The sequence below is a fragment of the Ursus maritimus genome, assembly GCF_017311325.1.
Source record: "Ursus maritimus isolate PB19 chromosome X unlocalized genomic scaffold, ASM1731132v1 scaffold_X1, whole genome shotgun sequence".
Lineage (NCBI taxonomy): Eukaryota > Metazoa > Chordata > Mammalia > Carnivora > Ursidae > Ursus > Ursus maritimus.
The window spans coordinates 112511213-112522650 of record NW_024423319.1 but is presented as its reverse complement, the minus strand read 5'-3'; the positions used below and the strand labels follow the sequence as shown (position 1 = coordinate 112522650).

Here is an 11438-nt window from a genome sequence, read left to right as displayed (position 1 = left end):
CCTCAATTATGAGGAGACAGTGGAGTTCTCAGTGAAACTGTCTCCGTATTTGAAAGACCTCTCAATAGTGAACATCCACTGGACCTCAGATTCTTTAATGGGAAAGATGGTTCCCCTTGCCGTTGTAGCAGAGGGTGTTGGGAGTGAAAGGACATGCTCAGCCCACTTGGTCTAAGAACCTTCCTGTATAGCATAGCCCAGAAATAACTTGAGATGAAAAATAATAATAAGAGGAAGTTATTTTGGCTTGGCCAATGAGAAAGAACAAAGCTGGCTGCTTTGTCATATGGCTGATAAACTGCACCAGGGCTCTCCTGAGGAAAAAGAGGTCACTTACTAAGATTTCATTGTGCAATCCATTCAAGCATGTAATCAACTTTGTTTAAAGATCTGTTCTCAGTGGCACGTTCTAACTATATTCTACTTCATGGATTTCTGCTTCCTGACTTTTCCATTTCTGTGTTTCTGAATCCCCCCCCCCTTTTCTCCATCTGTTTCTGTTGCTTTTCTCTCATTTTGTCGGATTTTCTCTTGTCTTCTTTCTCGCATTGAACTCTTTTTCTGTGGCTTTGTGAGTTCATCTATTCCCCCAATTCTTTTTCCCTGTTTTTCTGTCTGAATCTTTGTCTCTCTGCATTCATCCCACACTGTCCCTTGGTCCCTCTGTCTCCGTGTACGTGACTCTCCCCTTAGATTGAATCCCGGAAGCGCCTTGCCAAGACAGTGCTGGTGTTCGTGTGCCTCTTTGCCTTCTGCTGGCTCCCCAACCACATCATCTACCTGTACCGCTCTTACCACTACTCTGAGGTGGACACCTCCATGCTCCACTTCATCACCAGCATCTGCGCCCGCCTCCTGGCCTTCACCAACTCCTGTGTGAACCCTTTTGCCCTCTACCTGCTGAGCAAGAGTTTCAGGAAACAGTTCAACACCCAGCTCCTCTGTTGTCGGCCTGGCCTGATGACCCGCTCTCACAGCACTGGCAGAAGTACCACCTGCATGACCTCCTTCAAGAGTACCAACCCCTCTGTGGCCACCTTCAGCCTCATCAACGGAAACATCTGTCATGAAGGGTATGTCTAAGCTGATCCTTGACCCTGTCACCCCAGGGGTCCCCGGTTTTGCTTTATGGCTAGTAAAGAACCTTCACATCTGTTGTTGTCTTTATACCCTCCAAAGACCCTTGGGAAGGCTATGAGTTTGTAGGCAGGTTGCAGAGAAGCCCAAATGGATTGCTGTTATGTTTGAAAGGCCCATCAAGGCTTACGCTTTCCATTTCAACTTCTAAATATTCTTCTGATGTAGAGCTAATTCTCCCCTTTTTAGAAAAGGGAATAAGAAATTATTATTTTAAGCATCAAGCCCTGATATACAGGTATGGCCAATTAAGTCTTAGAAATTATATGAACCACCAAATTTATATAGCAGAAAAATTACACGTTAAATGCCCACTTTGTGGAAAGACTTTACCTTGTCATTTCTTTAAGCAGAAACTAGTGCTTTAAAAAGATGATTTGAGTAATTTTTCAGGAATATTTATAATCACAAACCAAGGAACTGTTTTTTACACTCCTAACATGAAAGCCAACCCTATGAAAAAGTCCTATGAGGGACCATTCCCAAATTGATAACACTGGAAGCCAGTTTAAAACAAATCCTGAGTGTTGATTGTTTTTGAAAGATGTTACTGGGGACATAGAAACATTCAACACATCATTTTAAGGCAAAAACACAACCGAACACATAGACACATATACAAAGATCCGTGCGAGGCTGTGGATCGATATCTTACACTCTGAATTCTAACTCAGTGGAGATCCTTTTTGCTGTTTCCCCATTTCAGTCATCTGTGGTATAGTTAGTTCTGCCATAGAATAGAAATCCTTGGGGTGCCTGGGTGGCACAGCGGTTAAGCGTCTGCCTTCGGCTCAGGGCGTGATCCTGGCGTTCTGGGATCGAGCCCCACATCAGGCTCCTCCACTATGAGCCTGCTTCTTCCTCTCCCACTCCCCCTGCTTGTGTTCCCTCTCTCGCTGGCTGTCTCTATCTCTGTCGAATAAATAAATAAAATCTTAAAAAAAAAAAATAGAAATCTTTTTGGGAAAAAATTGATCATGTTCTCAATTCATCATTTATAAGTACATATAGTATTTATTTTTGGTATACAGGTTTTCAGCCAAATGTATTTACTTAGATTTGGCTGTCCTTGTCTGCTACATTGAAGCAGTAATTTCTTATGGAAAAAAAAAAAAAGAGATCACATCTGAGTGGAAACAGCAGCATGTTTACATTTAACATATGCTTACCTAAAGTCTGGGAGGAAATGAATAAAATTTCAGTAATACACATTTCTGTTTGAATATGTAGAAGTAATTTGCAGGGGCTTAGATTTAAGAATGGATTAAAAAAACAGCCAAGAGGAGTATTTATGAAACAGCCATGTGTAGAAAAATACTGGACTGAAATCTTTTTATTTTTCTGAGTAAAGAAATTTGACCATCTTACTTTAGAAACCCTGAACCAAGTTTTTCTTGACTCCAGGATACGCCAAGTCTGACAGACTGCAAACACGTTAACCCACTTTCAGATAAAGCTGAATTCTGCAAATGTGCCCTAAGGTGTATCCTTCACATCCAAAGATGATGTTAGTTCCGGTTTTCTCTGTCCAAATGAGAAGGAACGGTCAGCGCCCTTTTCCATATGGCCTGTATGAAAATATTTTCATCTCTTGATACAAGGAAGTGCTGTCCGCAGAGCTTTAGAAGTTAGGACAAAGACAGTTGTAAAGATCTGTGTTTACAGTTGTATTAGCTGGAGTGAGACCTCTTCACTGCTGTCTGCTGTGTGCAGTTCTATACTGTACCCACCTGCTTTCCTGGTAGTCCATAATGACATCGGACAGTTTGAAAAGCAAGACAGGCAGTGTAGCTGAAAGAAGCAAGGTTTTTAGCTGGACATCCAACTCTGTCTCTAGCTATGAGTTTAGCTCGACTCATTTTTTCATCTTTAGAATGAGAGGACAGTACTGAGGTCCCTCTATTGCTAAAATCCTGAGTCTTGTCTTGTCACTGTTTCTAGTTCTGTCTCTAAAGCATTTATACCGCCCGCCTGCTCCCAGCTGCCCCGCTACTGCAACCTTTGCGACAACTCCTCTTGAGATTTCCTTCAACCGACATTCTACAGTCATGTTCACATTAGTGGAATGGAAGGAGACGGACTATTCTATCACTTCCAGGAGCTCACTGGAATAATTTGTATGAATAATGTCCCATTAGCTTGTTATGTTTTGGAATTAAAGCTGAAAGACACATAAAAAAACGTATTGCTTGATCTCCTCACTATACAGGGGTACTTTTCCCGCTCACCTCCAACCTCCATGCACCTGTCATCGTGAACTAGTGCTCCCCAATTTTATACCTGGATTTCTTCCAAATTCTTTGAGTATGAAGTGACTTCGTACCTAGTTAGGGGCTACAATGTCTAGCATTCTGGGTACGTAGTGTGACTTGTTCAAACATCTCTGATCTACCTGATTTCAAAGACATTTTGGGAGTAGGACTCATCTTAGTGTCTCCTTCAGGTAACGTCATGGCACAGACTGTGTCGGGCTCATCCCTAGCTTCTGGACAGTGAGGAGATTGAAGTCTAGGTCTAGCTGTGTGTCCCGGGGCAAATCTTATCACGTTTTGGGGACTCCTTAATGAAAGGCTTGGAGAAGGCCTCTGCCAGCCAATGAGCCAGGACTGGCAAAACTGTTCTGTGAATCAACTGATGGATGGACCCAAACCTTCTTACTGGGATGGACTTAGCTGGGCCCTTCTCTAGGCCCTTCCACTCAGAGTTCTTCAATCTCAAGAACCTGAAATTACGGTGAGAGACACCCCCGCCCCCACGTGATACCACCTCCCTGTTAGGGCAGAATGTGGCAGGGGCTGGAACTAAGACATTTCACGCCTGGCTTCCAAAGATAATCAGGTTTAGCGCTTATGTCTTTGGCAAGGAAAAAAAAATCAATTTTTGCTGTGGAAAACCATCTGTGTTTATTCAATTGACAGACACTACCTTTCAATCTATCTTCAATTGAGCCTCCCTGAGGCAGGCAGCTCAACAGTGATAGATGAAGCAATAAACAAGGCCGTCTTCCCACCAACGGCTGCGGCTGGCAGGGAAGGCGCAGCCGCTGCTAGGAGCGGTATTCCACAGCAAGGTGGGCCCCTCCCAGTGGGTGAGTTGATGATTCCCCATAAACGCGCATGGCTCAACCCTGTTCTTCTGGCTGCCCTCCCTCCCCCCACTGAACCTGGCCTTCTCCCTCATTAACGAGTCTGGGATTTCCCTCTTTGCCACACCAGCAATTTGGTTTCATCTTGAAGGATGGAGAACCCTTAAGTAAAGAAACAGTTAAGAGGCTGCTTCAGATGAACCAAACTCAGCTTGTTATGAAAATGCACACTGAACAGAAATAAATGAACTTGTCCGTAGGACACGGGCACACTGAACTTACAAAGTCTTTGTTTATGCCAAAAGTAGAGACGGTTAGTGGTTTCAGAGTCTATTCATGTACCAAATGTCTTCTAGGAATAGAGAGTAGCTTTGTTTGGGGACTACAAGTTGAATGACATCCTCAATCTTGGACTAAAAGGTGGCTAAGTCACTTTCCCAAAAGCCAGATAGAAATGATCGCCCTGGGACCCTGACCATATGAGAGCTGAATGAATAGGACTAACTTCTGTGGTGGTGACGGGGTGGGGGTGGGGGTGGGGGCAAACTTTCTGACCATTTCTACCCTTCACATCCAGGTCCCAAAGGAGCTGTTGCTAGAGGCTCCGAACTAACCCTGGCTTGCTGGGAGGAGTGGAGCACATTTCGCACATTTGTCTAATGTTCAGCTGAATTTTAATAAAATGGATTAACAACTGAAAACAAAGAAATGATTCACTCTCCTGGGGCCAGGTTTTGTGTCAGCTATCCAAAGAAACCAAGCCCTAACAAGCTCTAGTTTATTCTGTATGTGACGGTCATTCCTCTCGGCCCCCACCTTGACAGTCCCCCCAGCCTCCCACCCCCAACACAAACACAATACCTTTAATATCAAGCCATCTCTTACCATAACTTTGTCCGTCAAAGACACCCTTCTTTTAGGTAGGGGCCAAGAGTGAACTCCAGCTGAATGTATCCAGCGTAATCAACAAATCGCACCCTGAGAAGACTTTTCTTTTGTGAAACTACATTAGAAATGCGATCAGTGGAATTTATCTAATTTTTTAAAAGTTTAAGAGCCCCTAGGTTAAAATATTACACGTCCACGATTAATTCAAAAAACAATTTGCATTTACCTGGTGTTCATGGTCTATAAAGCACTTTTATACTCATTGCCTCATCTAATCCAAACTTTCCCTGCTGGCCAAAGAGCTGCTTAACATCCTTTACTATGGAAATTTATAAATGACATTTACTAGTGACCATCTACGATTAGATTAAAAGACCCATGGAACTCTGAGGCTGAAGCATGCAACTACAGATGTTGACCCGTGTTTGACCGACACAAGGGTGATTTCATACGGTCTAGCGTAATCTGATTTCATTTATATTCATGGCCGTTCTGTGATACTGAAGAACAGTGCTGCTCATCACTTTCCCAGTTTACAGGACAGTCTGTGCCCGCAAAGTGGGTCTGTTTAACATGGCCCAAGTCAGGGAACCAAGTCATTGTTGGTTTCCCCAGAAAGGCAGATTAGCCGGAACAGTATTCCATGTCACACTGAAGTGGAAGGCTAAGAGAAGAAGGGCGGGATCCTTGGGAGCAAAAACGCAAGCCACAGAACACACTGTATCTGTGTGAAACTTCAGTGGAGTTCTGTGGCTCTAGAAGCCCTGGAAAGGAAGGGGCTCGACTTCACCAAGCACCAATGATGTGCCAAACGCAGTGCTGAGCGCACGATTACCTTGAAAAGTAATCTCAGGGAGATCACTTCACCATCCCAAGGTCACATGGCACAGCTGAATGGCAGAGTATTAATGTGGACCTGGATCTCTCTTAAGACCCCGTCCATTCCACTGCTCAGCACTGCTTCCTAAATCCAGCCCATGTGAGAAATTAAGTTCACAGTAACTAATAGTCCCATTCCCTACTCTAGCCTTTGTCCAAAGGCATGAGCTACCAAGGAAGTTGAGGAATATACACAAAGGGCATGGAAGATGTTTCTAAGCACGTAAGTTAAGGACTCGCTGAGTCTTCAGGCAGAGGCTGAAATGTAGCAAAGAGCAGGGGGGCAAGGAAGTCCCTTCGTTCACACAATTCAGTTGCAACTGGAAGCCCTGGGAAGAATTTCCCACCTGGTTCTGTGACTAACCAAGGAGAAAAAAAACCTTGGCAAACAGCCATATACAGAGGACACAAGTGAGAAGAGTCAATCCAGGCATCTTTCTTTGAATTAGGATTCATTGGAGAACAGGTATCAGGAAGGGGTGGAACCCCTTCCCCATTCCCACCCTCACCCCCCCCCCAAAAAAAGTAAGATATGATAGCAGATGGTTTTCCAGAAGCCTAGAGACCCAGGCTACATGAATAGCCTTTAACAGAAAAATCTCTCCTGGACTAAGACATGAGCTCAGATATGGACTTAGGCATCTGAGTGCTTAGCCCTAGGTACCCTGTTTAAAACCCAGATACCATCGTCTCTCTGCCCATTCTGAGCTCACATTCTAGAAGATAAGATTATTTCCCTTTTTTTCTCCAAATTTAAAATTCATTCCCAGAGCCATATAATGACATGGAAGGATTCACATAATTTTATGGTCTTTTAAAAGGATCATTTTAATGGACAGTAAAACTTTACACATTCAACACCTCATTAATTCCCAGACGAGCTTGAAAATTTTGGTATACCTCGGGATTTCAGTGTTCAAGGTACATTATATAATTTAGGACTGTTGTGAATCCAAATTTTTTCATCACTTTGCTTCAGTTTTAGCCAGTGCTATTGATATATTATTATTGATAATGTATAACATTAAGAAAGTAAAACTGATTAAAGTTTTTTCCCCCTGTAATCTGGGGTTAACAGATTCAAACACAACCTTTCTTGCATCCAAGTCAGCATAATTTTGGGTAATAAAATTTGTTGAAAAGGTCTGAGTTGTAAAAATACGTGGCACAAACTTCTTTATGTCATTTTCTGTTTTGTTTTAAATATTAGACTCATATTTTGTAAATTATAATTGTACTTGTTACTATTAACTGTAAATATTTATTGCATCAAAAATGTGCTCTGTGTTAAATAAGTCAGAACAAGTTCCAGGTGTGGTACTTAGTATAAATAATGTCATGGCTTGGCTTTGCCTAGACTCCTTAGACTAATGAATTATTTATAAGAAATTCACAATATTAATATGAATGATTCAGGTCCTTTTAAATGTACAAACTTAACTGTGTGACCATGTGAAATTCTGTCTATGAAGTGTGCTCAGTGATTTTATTCTTGTTTTTCAAGACATGTTTCCAATGCTTCTATCACATTGTACATGATCTGTGTGACATTAAGTCAAATCAGTGTAGCTGAATATTTAAGTCATAGAAGGTAGGAAATGTGTTTTATTTCTTAACATAATAAAGCATAATTTATTAAATGGACAGATGCATGTATTCAATGTTCAATAAAAATAAAGTTCTTGCATGGATGTAGTTGATGGCCATCTGCTCTGGGGCTCTTCTTCCGTTCCAGAACCATCTACATCAGAATCACCCAGGCTGCTTGTTGCAAAATGCAGATTCTCCAATTCCCAACCAACTGGGAACATCTGGGGGTTTGGCCTAAACATCTGCATTTTAAAACAAGCTCCCCAGGTTATTCCACAGAACACAAGGGTTTTGTTTTATTAAACTTTTAAAATATGTATTTAACTTTTGAATAAGGAAGCTTTTCTCACGATTCAAAATTGAAAGCATAAAAAAGGTATTCAGTGAAAAGTCATGAGGCTACCTCACAGTTTCCAGCAGCCATCTCCAGTCCCCGCCATGAGTGACCATTGTTGCTACCTTGTTACATGTGTGTGCTACTGGACACGTCTTATGCACTTGCCAGTAAATACAAAGATGTGCTTTCCTGCAGCCCGCCACCATTTTACAGAAATGGTAGCATATTATAAGCATTGTTTTGCCCCTTGCTTGCTTCACTACACACCATATCTTGGAGATCTTTCCATATCATTATACAAAATTCTTCCTCATTCTTTCTTATATCTGCATAGCATCTTCTGCTTTATTTATTCAGTCTCCCTTTGATGAACATTTAGGTTGTTTCTGGTATTTTGCTATGATGAATTGTGTTGCAATGAATAACACATATAATCTCATACATGAGCAAGTGTTGCTGTAGGAAAACATCTTAAATGTGGAATTGCAGAAATAAAGACCATATAGTATTCTAATTTGACAGTTATTCCAAGTCGCTCTCTTTAGAGCTTAAGTACCAAGGTTTGAGAACCTCTGCTTTCTGGGATAATCCTAGCGATCAGAGAGCAAGAAAGCACGAAAGAAATAACACAATTGGTTGCAAATTGGGGCTGTCGACGCCCCTTGCACTCCAGGTGAGAAGAGCATGCCTCTCAGATACAATGAACAAATTCCTGAGGGGCACACTGACAGCCATGCCAAGGAGGCCCCAGAGTGCAGGGGTGTATATAACCACGACCACGGGGTCATCTCTGGATGTATCACCGTCCGTCAAATTGTAAATGCTGTCTGAGAGTGTCAATGTTTAAAACAGTTAAAAGTGGTGATTCATGATTGTGCCTAAAGTAGACCTTGCATCTCTCGTTTTCCTGGATTAGATGGGAAGATGAGCAGACTAAAATCTTTGAGACATCTAGGGTATAAAAATCCAATTGACATTTGAGGTTGGTCCATGTTAATTGCTGAGAGTTCTACCCAAAGCCCAGGGGAATTTTCGTATCAGGAACTCTAAAACTCTTCGTAAGCACGCTGCCTACCATGTCAGAAAAGCAGCTTCATTGATGCATGGATTGTAATATTGAGAATTTAATATTCTCCTTAGAGTCTTGGATTATTGAAGTTGGAACATACACCAGAGAATGCCCAGACACAACCCCACATCTCACAAATGAGGAAGCTAAAGAAAGTGTCATGATTTGGGTTTCCACATGGTCATCAGACTTTAGAAAAATGAAAACAACTGGCTAGGAAATGACGTGGGGAGGAGAGGTTCATCAGGCCCTTCTGCTACAGGGAAGGTAAATCTATGCATGCCTATCTGGTAACACATTAGGCAGAGAATGTTCCTGTTCACTGGGCTCAATAATGATAAACTTTGGCTTCTAATACAAGAGATTACAGATAACAGCTTATCAAGACAATGACACAACAGCAGGCATCTTGTCCCTCGAATATGGACTGAACTGTGTTCAATATTATAAATTAAGAGCACATTCCCCCCCCTCCCCCCGCCCCACTTTCTAGAACTGAGATCAGAGAAGTCAAGCATTTTGTTCCAGGTCACTTGTCAACTATGACATCTACCCAGTATGTTTCCCAGTGTCCCTTCCCACCTTCTCTGACAGCCCAGTGCTCCTCAGTGCCTCTCAGAGGGACTGGACTAGCTCTGACTCCCCAGTGTGCTCTTTGCTAGAACAGTCTATGTTTGTGGGTCAACTCTTGGGGAGTTTTCCAGGATATTGCTACTTAAAGTATGGTCTGTGGACTGGTAGTGTTGTCATCATTCTTGTTAAAAATGCAGGCTCTTGGGACACCTGGGTGGCTCAGTGGGTTAAGCACTGGACTCTTGATTTTGGCTCAGGTCATGATCTCAGACTTGTAAGATCGAGCTCTGCATTGGGCTCCGTGCTCAGCACAGAGTCTGCTTGAGATTCTCAGTCTCTCTCTCTCTCCATCTACCCCTCCCCCTGCAAGTCCTCATTTGCACACACACACTCTCTCTCTCAAATAAATAAATAAATAAATAAATAAAATCTTTTAAAGAACTGCAAGCTCTTGGGCCCTGCCTCATACCTTCTGCATTAGAATTTTAACAGATCCCCAAATGAATCCTATGCATATTCAATTTGTGACCACTGACAGAGGACATCATTTACTGTGAAGAAATCCATAGTGGGCTTGATACTTTTGCTACGCCATCTGGTGGTGTCCACACATTTTCCCCAGCCTTCTGGCTTGAGAGCCTTGGAATCTCTTTCCTCATATGGCATGTTTACCACCTTAGTCATTTGGACCAAACTCTGTCCATACAGAGTGGCCAAATCCCCCAGTGTTGCATCCCTGCTCTCCAGGGACTGGGAACATATCTAGGCCTTACAGGCCTAGAGTCATCTTTGAACTCATCACACAATTGATTATTTTTCCTTTCTTGTGGTCTGCTAATAAGGTCAACTAACAGTGGCAGCTGTCTGTTGTACTCAAATCATGCCTTGCCCAGAAAGACTAATTTTACCTGATAGTAACTAATGGGACATATCATGCTTCCCAAATTCCCATGAGAAACTTCTGTCAAAAAAAAAAAAAAAAAAAAACATGTAGTACTAGATGGTGGCTAACTGAATATAAAAAATAAAATAAAATATTGATTAAAAAATTGTATCTGCTTATTGCTTAGTGATTTTTTTCAAAGAACTAGAAACTATCACCCATTAACCCACCTCAAAGAAGGTACTGGGTTTCTGATCAGATGTTATTGTTCCAATTTTATGTAAGAAGAGGTTGCTAAAAGCTCCAGTGTAACTACCTTCTCGGAAGCAGAATTGAGATTGTAGGCAAAACCTTGTTTGCTGTCCCTTTAAAGCAGGAGGGTGTGGTTCTGTTTGGACAAATGAAAAAGGAAAATATCTCACAAGCCAAGGGTGAAAACCAATTAGGTCCTACATGAATGTTGTGAAGAGAGCAAAGGGGCATCGACCCCCCCTTACTGGTCTGTAGCTCCAAAAGTGCCTTAAAGTTTCTGCCTTGTTGCACATTTTAAGAGAACACAGAAAACAGGTCACTCCAAATTGTGCAGGCGCCTAATAATAAAAACCAGTCCCACTTAGATGCTAACTGGTTATTTATATTCAAAACTAAAATCGCTCTCTCTCAATATCCTTCACCTCTTTTTCTGTCCTCTTTGCCTTTTAATGGCTGTCAAAATTCTCCCATTCATCTAAACTCAAAACCTGCTTAAGATTCTCTCTGTCTCCCTCTGCCCCTCCCCTCGCTCTCCTGCTCTCTCTCTAAAAAAAAAATAAATAAATAAAAAATAAAATCCTGATGCCCAGGTCCTGCCCAAACAACTGAGTCAGAATCTCTGGGAGGGGAGAACCAGGCATCCCTATTCAAAGTCAATGAGCAGATGTCCTCCTACATCTCAGCTGGCCAACCCATTCCTCAAAGCTCAGCTCCAGGGTTCTCTCTCTGTGAAGCCTTCCTGCTC

At 42.2% G+C, this 11438-nt stretch overlaps 1 protein-coding gene across 4 annotated transcripts in view; it reads left to right on the top strand.

Moving 5' to 3' along the window:
• GRPR (gastrin releasing peptide receptor) overlaps nucleotides 1-4771 on the top strand; it is a 170689-nt gene extending 165918 nt beyond the window's left edge. For 2 of the 4 annotated variants that reach the window (XM_040634003.1, XM_040634010.1), the window contains 2 exons: nucleotides 694-1073; nucleotides 4056-4770. In XM_040634003.1, coding sequence (XP_040489937.1) covers nucleotides 694-1073; nucleotides 4056-4320 — 645 coding nt within the window. In that variant the 3' untranslated portion in view covers nucleotides 4321-4770. Of the gene's footprint in view, nucleotides 1-693; nucleotides 1725-4055 lie in introns of those variants that run through there. The other 2 variants (XM_040634016.1, XM_008696400.2) reach the window with 2 other exon arrangements.
• Nucleotides 4772-11438: the final 6667 nt, after the last annotated feature.